Here is a 12,015-nt window from a genome sequence, read left to right on the forward strand (position 1 = left end):
CCTACCCGGTAACACAGGGCGTAAGGCCGGAGGGGGAGTGGACACACCCAGGACGGGACGCCAATCCGTCACAAGGTACCCCAAGCGGGACTCGAACCCCAGTCCCACCGGAGAGCAGGACCCGGTCCAACCCACTGCGCCACCGCGCCCCCTACAACAAGTATAAAGTAGGTGAAAATAAAAACGCTTTATCTCCGGTTTTGTTTAATGCTGAATGTTGAGAGAGTCATATTACCAACACGCAGAGATTTTGTCTCATTATTGATTGACATATGTGGAGCAGGTCCTACATTCATGTTTTAATTTGTTTTATTGACATCAACAAGCTAGCATTGTAATCACTGGTGACATTTGTTACACAACAAAAATGCATTGAACAAAATGAAGGGAAAAGTGAAGAACATACAGCTGAAAGCAGTAGACTGGGAAATATTTATATCTTTGGAAATTTGCCACTTGTTGTAACAATTGGCAGCAATTTTACACAGTAAATTTCTTTGGTATTCGTCTGCACAACTCTTATGACACTGTTAAAAGCCATAAAATTACTCAGCACCGATCACATTTAGAGCTGCATGAAAAGAAGAACCTGATCTGTGTTTCTGTGTGTATTTCATGGGTTGTTTCCTTTTTCCCAAGTTGGCACTCTCTTCAACAAGTGTTCCCTGATTAATGTATAAGGGTTTTGAAAAATTAGACTCAGGTGTTTTGATGGAAGTAGCTCTCTGCCCTCAAGGATTGCCCATGAGTGTTGTTTCTCCTTCTGTTGGTCATTTAAAAGTTGCAGCCTAATTGTGTTAACAGTGGTGCAAGAAGTAATTAGGACACATCCTTGTTTATCACTGGTCCTCATTACGTATCTGTTGCGTGCTGTACATTGAGTCCCTTAGATTTCCCTTTTTATTACCTATGGTATTCCCTAGAAGAGGAGCTTCAGACAGAAACACAGGACCATCGTTCTACTTATCGACAGCGGGCAGTTTTGCTCTCAGAAAGGCCCTGCATGCTTAGAAGTTGAGCAATGGTTTCAGACTTCGTTGTTATATTATTCGTTAAAATAAACTGCCATTTTAAAGTTTACATGATGGACTTTGAACAACTTCTTAAAACAAGCTAAAAATATGTTTGTGTTACGAAAAATATGTTTTCTTCAGACTCTTTCACCAGAAGTTGGTACTTCAGCTTGAAAGAAAATTAATCTTGAGTTGAAACTTTTGACTTTTCACAACAGATGTTTCTTCTGATGGTTCACCTTGCAAAATACAGGTGTCATTCAGACTTAGGCCTACAGCTGAAATTAAAGCCAAAGGCATATCATAATACATTACATTTATTTAGCAGATGCTTTTCTCCAAAGTGACTTCCAATGAACTCTATGTAGTGTTATCAGCAGTCCACACACCAAGGTGACTTACACTGCTAGCTACAATACTAACAATGGGTCACTCCTCCATACACCAGTGGAACATACTCTCTCTGTGTTACTCTCACACTATGGAGAACCTGAACATCATGTCTTTGGACAGTAGGAGGGAACCCATGCAGACGGGGGGGACATGCAAACTCCACACAGACTGAGCAGGGATCAAACCCACGTCCCCTCACACCACCGAGGCGCTGTGAGACAGCAGTGCTACTTGCTGTGCCACCCAAATAAAATTTGTACAAATGTAAAGGCATTGATTTAATGCAAGTGACTTTCTACTCTTGCTAATTTTGACACGGTTTTCTAACATATGACCACAAAATAATTCACATTCATCATTAGAAAATGTTTTCCTCATCAAAATTCATGTTTTTTTATTAACATTTGTGTTTTTTCTGTATACTGCATGTTTCAAATGACCAGCCATTGTAAAAGAATGAATTCTTTTAAAATGCTGTGCAAATGTGACTAACTTCTTTCGCAGCTCCTACTGAATTTTAAACTGTGCTGTAAGATTATATTCATTGTGTAATCAGTTGAAGAGGGGGTGTGGTGGCGCAGTGGGGCATTGGGGCAGTGGGTTGGAGTGGGTTGTGCTCTCCAGTGGGTCTGGGGTTTGAGTCCCGCTTGGGGTGCCTTGAGGTGGACTGGCGTCCTGTCCTGGGTGTGTCCCCTCCCACTCTAGCCTTACGCTCCGTGTTGCCGGGTTAGGCTCTGGCTCCCCGTATGGGACAGACAGTGTGTGTGTGTGTGTGTGTGTGTGTGTTATCAGTTGAAGCTTTTCATTGGGAAAAGTTGCTGATGCACCAAGATTAAACTTTCACTGCTGACACATTTATATTTTTCACTTTATGTGACCTCACCTTGAACATTTTGAGAATGACATTCCTTATTTCCTTGGTCCAGACTCAAATAATGGGGTTCACAGTAGCAGGAATAATTGTGGACAGTATACCTAAAAAGATGTTAATGTCTGTTGCAATGTCAATGCTGATGTTATGTGACAGAAATGTAATGCTCCAAACCAGGGTATCTTTATCTGAAACGTGTTTGACAGAGAAAAAATTGACACTGAGATTTAGCGTGTAACCTTTCAATAATGTGGGGTTGTGGTGGGGAGATAGAGGATAAGACATACGTGGTCATGACTTCTCCCACCTGCCTATTTTTGCACCTACGTTGAGATTTGAACCATATTAAACAAGATGCATAGTCCAGTGCAGATGCAAGTGTTTTAGAAATCTAAATAAAATGCGAGACTTAACACACCAGAATTCTCTTTTTGCTTATTCCAGAATGTCAGTAAATCATGCTTGTGCTGAGAGGAAAGCCAGTATTCCATGTTCGACTTTGTCCAAGTTAGGCATTGCAAGGAATGTGTGAATTCAGCTATACTGATTTTTTAACGAAGTGAGATGATCCAACTATTACCCTGTCATTCTTATTGACCTCATAATCTACATCCCTTACTCACTGTGTGACTGCGAAGGATCCTTTAAACATGGCAAGTAATTTGGAGTTAGAGGTGGGGAATAATAGTGGCACCTTGTCTTCCAATTCAATCTGCCTGTCCTCCTTTTTTCGAACATGTCTGACATGAATGAATGAAAGAGCCAGCGTTCCTAAGCAATGTACCCAAAAATTGCTCCTTTGCCTGATACTATGCCTCCTTCATCATCAGGGAACTATCCAGTATGTGGATTGTCCTGCCTGAGCACAACTGAGATGTGTGTTAATCCGTATCTCGTCTTAAAATGCCGCATAACTACATTTACATTTATTCATTTATGTGACACTTTTCTCCAAAGCAGCCTACAACTATTTACCCATTTATACAACAACAAAATTTTACTAGAGCAATTTTGGCTAAGTACCCTCAAAGCAGCAACCTTTGCATTCAACTACTAGTACATATTAATAAGCCTATTAAATAACTCCATCAGCCTTCGTCTTGACAACCTTGTGTAAGAGCTACAAACTTAAGCCACAACAGACAGAGGAAAAAGGATGGTCAGCTCATCTCCATACATGCTGCTGACAGACCTGGTTATCACTGCACAGCATGCGTCCTCGACCAGACAGCACAGTGTATATTATGTAGTAAAAATAGTATTAATTCATGAAATTCAATTTATGAAAGGTATGGACTTAAGTTTGCTGACTGCTTTGTGTATTATTGATTGCCTGTATTGTTTTTTACAATATAATATTCTTACTACGGGGGGTACAGTGGCGCAGTGGGTTGGACCACAGTCCTGCTCTCCGGTGGGTCTGGGATTCGAGTCCCGCTTGGGGTGCCTTGTGGTGGACTGGCGTCCCATCCTGGGTGTGTCCCCTCCCCCTCTGGCCTTATGCCCCGTGTTATTGGGTTGGCTCCGGTTCCCCGTGTGGGACAAGCAGTTATGAAAATGTGTGTGTGTGTCTATTTTGCTGAATCATTTGTGCAACAGAATGATCTGGTGTTGTAACCACTAACAGTGACGCATAAGGATATGTTCTGTTTTTTTTTTCTGTTTTGTTGAAAAAATTAAAAGTTCCCAGAAATATGACACAAATGGCAAAACTATTTTTTCAGGATGTATCACAGCTTGCTTTATTGTTTTGATCTATTGACTTCTGCAAGAAATACATTTAAATCATTTTTAAGATTATTTCTCTCATGAGGAAATTTCAAGTTAACAGTATTTAATAGGCAACCAAAGATGTGCATCTTGAAAAGATATTTAAAAAATACAGTTAAGATACATGTTTGTAATTCAATATTTTTTATTTCAACTGGCTTACTTGAGTCTTATGGGGACTTTTTCCACACTTCATTGCTTTTATTACTTGCTGTCTTATTTCTTTTGTCCTGATACCATAAATTATTGGATTTAAACAGGCAGGCACAAGCAAATACATTGTGCTGATCACCATATGACTATTGAAGGACATGTCATTTTTTATTCTGTAGGAAAGAAATGATGTTAAGGCAAAAATTACACCCACAAACATGACAATAATATGAGTGATGCATGTACTGAATGCTTTTTGACTAGGTCTGCCTGATTTAAACAGAGAGACAAATATTCTAACATAGGAAACAACAATAAAAAGGACATCAGCTGCTAAGGTGAAGAAAGCGCAACATAGTCCTACAACATTGTTAACATATATGGGACCACATGCAAGGGTGACCAGTGCCATGTGTTCACAGAAGCAGTGCTTAATCTCGTTGGACTGGCAGTATGACAAAGATCGAGCCAGGCCAACTATTGCTGAAATGAAAACTGCATTTCTGAGCATCGGTATAATTACAAATTTCAGGAATGCAGAGAATCTCATGTGTTCATTGTAATGGAGTGGAGTGCAGATGGCGTAGAAACGATCCAGGGCCATCCACAGCAAGATAGTAGTCTGCACTGACCCAAAAAGTGAATGCAGAACATCTGAACCAGGCAACCCATCAGAGATATATGGTTCCAGTTAAACAGGAGATTAAGAAACATATTTGGAACAACGAATATTGGTATAACCAAATCAACAAAAGCCATCACACAAATCAGCAGGTACATTGGAGAATGCAGAGCCCTGTGCGATAAGATTATAAATATAATCATGGAGTTTGCAGTGACTGACATTACAAACAAGAGGAAAAATGGGATGAAGAGAAGTTGTTTCCACTCTCTGGATCCAGAGAAGCCACTTAGTATGAAGTCCGTGTGAGAGATATTTCTTGCTGCATATTCCGACATCTTGCTGCAGTGTGGCACTTTCAAAAACACCTAAATAAAGGGTGAAAGTAAATGTTTCAGTTAGTATCTAGAAGTTACTTTATTTCATGTATTGAATAAAAGTATTATTTCAAATGTAAATCATAAAGCACAAACAGCTGTGCACATTCAAGTTTTAACTACAGGAATACAGCAGAACTTTCTACAGTGCTTTTGACTGTCATCTACCCAAACATCGATATACATGATACATACATATTAAACACTGTAATAAGTTAAAAACTATACTGATCTAAGTTATAATTATGTTTTGAAATAATTATTGAATAATAATATTAATGATTTTGAAAAGGCAGCCCATGATTCATTTTATATATGAACTCACAATCTCTATAAATTTTATTCAAAAGAAATAAATCACATAAAGAGCATTATGCATTTTCTTTTTCGTACAGACAGATATTCAAAAATGGCAAAAGAGTTTTATATTCCAGGTTCCACTGTTGAAAGCTGTAGGTCCTGCAGTGCAAAACCAAAGCCTTCTTCACTTTCAGGTACCCGGTACTCCACAACATCCGACCTCCTGCTACTTAAATCTGCTGTTCTGTATTCCCTTGGTGGACTGCTGGCTCTCTGGTTAAAGACAAGAGTAAACAAGAGTTCAGCTCTGAAGGACTGGCTTGGACCTGGGAGCTCTATGTCCTGGACAACATCATGAGTGAGAACTAAGAATATGTAATTGTGTTTCTGGCAGTTTTTTGCAAAGCAGAAGCCATAAATCCTCACAATCCGTTGTAGGGTCTTGTGGTCAGAAGCTGTGCAGTTCTCATACCATACAGTGAGACAGCTGCTCAGGATGCTCTCTATTGTTCCTCTGTAGAAAGTGGTGACGATGGGAGGGGGGAGTTTGGCTGTATTCATCCTCCGTAGGAAGTGGAGGCATTGCTGGGCCTTCTTAGCTAGGCAGGTGGTGTTTAGAGTCCAGGAGAGGTCCTCCGTCATGTGCACCCTAAGAAACTTGTAGCTTTTTACTCTCCTCACAGTTGGTCCGTTGATGTGCAGTGGTGAGAGGTCTACTCGGGTCTTCCTTAAGTTGACAGTCATCTTTAGTCTGATCCACATTAAGAGATAGATTGCTGTCTCCACACCATTCTGCGAACTGATTCACGTCCTCTCTGTATGCTGACTCATCATTGTTGCTTATGAGGCCCACAACTATAGTGTCATCAGCAAACTTGATGATATGATTCGAACTTTACTGCACAGCACAGTCATGAGTCAGCAGGGTAAACAGCAGTGGACTGAGTACACAGCCCTGGGGAGTGCCGGTGTTCAGTGTGGCGATGCTGGAGGTGGAGATGCCGATCCTGATGGACTGGATGATTGTGCTGAATGCTGAACTGAAGTCTATGAACAGCATCCTTACATAGTTGTCCTTTTTGTCCAGATAGGTCAGAAAAAGGTGGATAGTAGCAGATACGGCGTCCTCCATTGAACGGTTGGGATGGTAGGCATACTGAAATGGGTCCAGTGTGGTGGGAAGACCCCACGTTATGTGTTTCATGACAAGCTGCTCAAAACATTTCATGGTGATAAGTATGAGTGCAACTGGCTGTTAGTCATTCAGGCTGGACACAGATGATTTCTTCAGCACAGGGATGACGGTGGTCGTCTTGAACCACACAGTGACAACTGCTTGGGTCAGGGAAATGTTGAAGATGTCCGTGAAGACATCTGCAAGCTAAACAGCACATTCCCTGAGTACCTGGCCAGTTATGTTGTCAGGACCTGCAGTTTTCCGTGAGAGTTAACTCTGGACAGAGTCTTCCTGATGTCTACTGCAGACAGACAAAGTACCTGGTTGGTGGGAGTTGGGGTGGTCTCACCTGCTGGCATGTTGTTCTGAGCTTCAAACCGTGTGTAGAAAACACTCAACACGGCTGGGAGCGAGGCATCACCATCACAGACAAGTGATGTAACTTTGTAGTGTGTCATTGTCACAGACTGAGCTGTGACAGGCAAGTTGGTTGCAAGGAATCAGTAAGATGCCGGCAAAGTACCATCAATGAAATGCTGAACCTTGTTGCTGTTGCCTGTCACATGCATTTTACCTTGTATTGTTATATTGCTTGTTCTGGTTTAGTATTCCATTTAACACTTTTTGTTTGAACTAGATTGGGTGCTGGGAAAGGCCTACCGGTATCTGTCTGTTTGTCATTAATTAATAATATTTCTTTTATAAAGGTATGGCAGGTATATGTAACTGGTTGTGGAGAGTGAATGTATTTATTGTTTTTAGAAAATCATTTCTGTAGACTTTTTCCTTACCATGTAGCTGTCTGGTATTCTGTTGTGTTTGGTGCCTTGTGTTGTAAACCAGATGGCGTGAGCTATTTGGGGTATATCTAGGTGGGAGTCCTTGGGCACAACCAACTAGGCAGGGGTGTTTTATTGTGTAGTGTGATAAATGTTTTTATAAGTTGTAACGTAGGGATATTTATAGTAGAAAATGTTTTGTATTGTTTGTATGTTTTAGTATTTATGTTGGATGTAATTTTTGGGGAAATGTACTTTGGAATAGTTGAGGCTGTTATGGTATAACCAGAAGGGCGGAGTTATTGCTATATAAGTTTGTATTAGGGCACTAGTGGAGAGGGTGAATTGATGCAAACTTATGTAGACACTCTCATGCAGTAAACAGGAAAGCTATGCATTAATGTTGATACAAGGGGTTAAGCCCATGGCTCATAGGCCTCATGTTCTTCGTAACTTAATGTTTGTTTTGTACTTGGTTGGGGGTTAATGTGTTTTGAGGAATACTTTTTAGTAAAAGAAAATAAACCTTTTTGGTCCAACTACTTCAACTCTCCACTGCTGCTTCCATCCGTCGTCCATACCCTCACAGTCATGGCTTGAATGCCTTGCTACATGCGCTTTGTGTCCTTGGAATTTAGGAAGTGACAGGAGATTCTTCCTGCGTAGTTGCGCTTCGCTTCTTTGACAGCCCGAGACGGATTGGCCCTAGCCTTGCAGTAGGCTGCCTTGTCGCCGGACCTGACGGCAGCGTCTCGGGTTTTCAACAGCAACCGCACCTCAACAGTCACCCGCAGTTTCTGGTTTGCACGTGTGGCGATTGTCTTCAAGGAAGTCACATCATTTTTGCACTTGCTGATGTAGCCAGTCACTGATTCTGTGTATTCCTCAAGTCCGTGATATTATGGTATGTAGTACCCTTTCTGAACATCTTCCAGTCTGTGTGTTCAAAAAGCCTTGTAAGCACCGTGACTGTTTGTGTAAACAAGCTCTAAGGTGTTTGTGCCATGGACTGCGAAATCAACATGCTGGTGGAATTTTGGCACTGCACTGGGGTTCAGCCTCCTCTGTTTGCAATGCCAAATACAAGTTGTCGTGTATGTAAAAATAGCTGTATAATGTGAGACATTTGGTACAAGACACATTTAATGCTGATTTTAACAACAGTGATTTTGATGTTGTTACTGTCCTGCAGAGCAAAGGATATGGGGAAGGCAGGACCCAACTGCAGGATCGTTCATTTAAGGCCAAGTGGAGAGACTTGTTCTTATTATCAAGGACAGGTGAATGGTCGGTTGATTGGTGATTAGGGTGAAAGCAAAGAGCCGTGGATCAAGTCGAGAAACAAGGTGAATGGTCAGGAGCCAAGGAACGAAGAACGGGAGTCGAGGACGAAGGGGAACAGGACATGGACCATGGTGAGTGCTATGAGCACAGAAAGGACAGTAGTCTCAAAGAGATTCCACAACTGGGAAGAGGCTGAGAAGTGTCTTTTGTAGCTGATTGCTCTGATTGAAGGTGCCAGGTGCTTAATCAGAGCCAGGTACTACTGGTTGAAGTGCGGGTGTGGTCATGACAGTTGCCGTCTTCAAAAGAGTAAGGGGAGCTTGGAAAAACCTGAAAATCTTTACTACTTTAAAATTGTCTGCATTATATTGCATTTTTGAAGTTTTAATTATCCGTACACATAAAGGCACGCACACACACACTTTCTGAACCGCTTGTCCCATACGGGGTCGTGGGGAACTGGAGCCTACCTGGCAACACAGGGCGTAAGGCCGGAGAGGGAGGAGACACACCCAGGATGGGACGCCAGTCCGTCGCAAGGCACCCCAAGCAGGACTTGAACCCCAGACCCACCGGAAGGCAGGACCCGCTCCAACCCACTGCACCACCGCCCTTATAAAGGCATACAGAGAATCTAAATTTAAATCCAGTCATGTATACTACACCAGTACTCAGGATTTGATTCCGCATCCTTCATAACCAAAGGCAGCAACATATTACACTACACTATCAACTGTCCCTATGTTTCTAAAAGTTACATTCAACAGCAGCTGTAATAATTATAACCAAGATTTAGTTAAACCAAGAGAACCCTTTCATGTGAACCTGTAAAAAACCAAAAACCACTTCCCACGCAGTCCTCTAAAACAGTTTTCAGACAACCTCTGCTCATATGGTGCCTCCCACCAGCTTATTACTCTGGAGAATAGCATCAACTAGATGAATTCATTTATAGATCTGGTTAAGTTCTGTAAATCTCTTTGCAGCTACAAGTATACTTTGAAAGGCTCATTGTAATATGTAAATGGACTTTGAGATACATTAAGATTACAACCAGTAGAAAGTAGGTGAAAATAAAAAGGCATTATCTCTGGTTTTGTTTAATGCTCACTGTTGAGAGAATCATCTTGCAAACAGGCAGTTTTTCTGTCTCATTATTGATTGACACGTGTGGAGCAAGTCCTATATTCATGTTTTATTGACATTAACCACCTAGCATTGTAATCACTGGTGACATTTGTTACACAACAAAAATACATTGAGCAAAATGAAGGGAAAAGTGAAGAAAATACAACTGAAAGCAGTAAACTGGGAAATATTTATATCTTTGGAAATTTGCCACATGTTGTAACAATTGGCAGCAATTTTACACAGTAAAATCTCTTTGGTACTAGTCTGTACACAACTCTTATGACACTGTTAAAAGCCATAAAGTTACTGAACACCCATCACACTCAGAGCTGCATGAAAAGAAGAACCTGATCTGTGTTTCTGTGTGTATTTCCTGGGTTGTTTCCTTTTTCCCAAGTTGGTACTCCCTTTAACAAGTGTTCCCTGATTAATGTATAAGGGTTTTAGAAAATTAGGCTCAGGTGTTTTGATAGTAGTTTTCTGCCCTCAAAGATTGCCCATGAGTGTTGTTTCTCCTTCTGCTGGTCATTTAAAAGTCGCAGCCTAATTGTGTTAACAGTGGTGCAAGAAGTGATTAGGACACATCCTTGTTTATCACTGGTCCTCATTACGTGCCTGTTGTGTGCTGTGCATTGAGTCCCAAAGATTTCTCTTTTCATTACCTGTGGTAGTCCCTAGAAGAGGGGCTTCAGACAGAAACACAGGACCATCATCCTATTCATCGACAGCGGACAGTTTTGCTCTCAGAAAGGCCCTGCATGCCTGGAAGATGAGCAATGGTTTCAGGCTTCATTGATATATGATACACTACAATAAACTGCCATTTTAAAGTTTACATGATGGGCTTTGAACAAGTACCTAAAACTAGCTGAAAATATTTTTGTGTTACGAAAAATATGTTTTCTTCAGACTCTTTCACCAGAAGTTGGTACTTCAGCTTGAAAGAAAATTAATCTTGAGTTGAAACTTTTGACTTTTCACAACAGATGTTTCTTCTGATGGTTCACCTTGCAAAATACAGGTGTCATTCATACTTAGGCCTATAGCTGAAATTAAAGCCAAAGCCATATTGTAATATATTACATTTATTTAGCAGATGCTTTTCTCCAAAGTGACTTCCAGTGAACTCTATGTAGTGTTATCAGCCCACACAACTTATTCACCAAGGTTACTTACACTGCTAGATACAATACTAACAATGGGTCACTCCTCCATACACCAGTGGAACACACTCTCCCTGTGTTACTCACACACTATGGGGAACCTGAACATCATGTCTGTGGACCGTGGAAGGAAACCCACGCAGACAGGGCGAACATGCAAACTCCGCACAGACTCTACTCACACCACTGAGGCGCTGTGAGACAGCAGTGCTACTTGCTGTGACCTTCAAATAAAATTTGTACATGTACAAAATTTGCTTTATTTATTCAATTTTATTTGTACAAATGTAAAGGCATTGATTTAATGAGAGTGAGTTTCTGCTCTAGCTAATTTTGTCAAGGTTTTCTAACATATGACCACATAATAATTCACATTCAACAATAGAAAACGTTTTCCTCATGAAAATTCTTTTTTTTCTTAACTTTTGTGTTCTTTTTCATACTGCATGTTTCAAATGACCAGCTATTTTAAAAGAATGAATTCTTTTAATATACTGTGGAAACCTGACTAACTTCAGTCTCACCTCCTAGTGAATTTTAAATTGTGCTGTAACAATGTATTCATTGTGTCATCATTTGAAGCCTTTTATAGGGAAAAGTTGCTGATGCCTTGGGATGTGTTGGTTCATATCCCATTTGTAAAAGAGTGGAATTTTAGGTATTGTTTTAGCTTAATGAAAAATTAAAATGCAATCATTTCTCTGTACCATTTGGTTTTAGTTAATATGTGCTCTGGTGTTTAGGCCACGTTGGTAATTAGGGATATCATGTGTTGTAATTGTATTGGATAGGGCTTCAACTAAAGTCAGTGTATGCACTGTAAGGAGAAGGAGGTTAAACTTCAGCCAGTATTGGTACAATGCTTGATGTCATTGATGGAAATCTAAGACAATAGTTCACACTGGTAGCGCATACCACAGTCGAGATGAACCTTTTCTCAAACTACAACAGATTCTCTTTATCCTAAAACTATTTTGATGTG

General features: G+C 40.7%; 1 protein-coding gene across 1 annotated transcript; it reads right to left on the bottom strand.

Annotated features, from left to right (window-relative positions):
- Positions 1-4,361: 4,361 nt before the first annotated feature.
- On the bottom strand, positions 4,362-6,243 carry LOC114911621 (olfactory receptor 56B1-like). The gene is given in 5 exon segments (XM_029255537.1): positions 4,362-4,373; positions 4,565-4,833; positions 4,836-5,190; positions 5,698-5,772; positions 5,926-6,243. Coding segments are annotated over 5 exon segments (1,029 nt in total).
- Positions 6,244-12,015: the final 5,772 nt, after the last annotated feature.

This window comes from Scleropages formosus, chromosome 10, assembly GCF_900964775.1.
Source record: "Scleropages formosus chromosome 10, fSclFor1.1, whole genome shotgun sequence".
NCBI lineage: Eukaryota > Metazoa > Chordata > Actinopteri > Osteoglossiformes > Osteoglossidae > Scleropages > Scleropages formosus.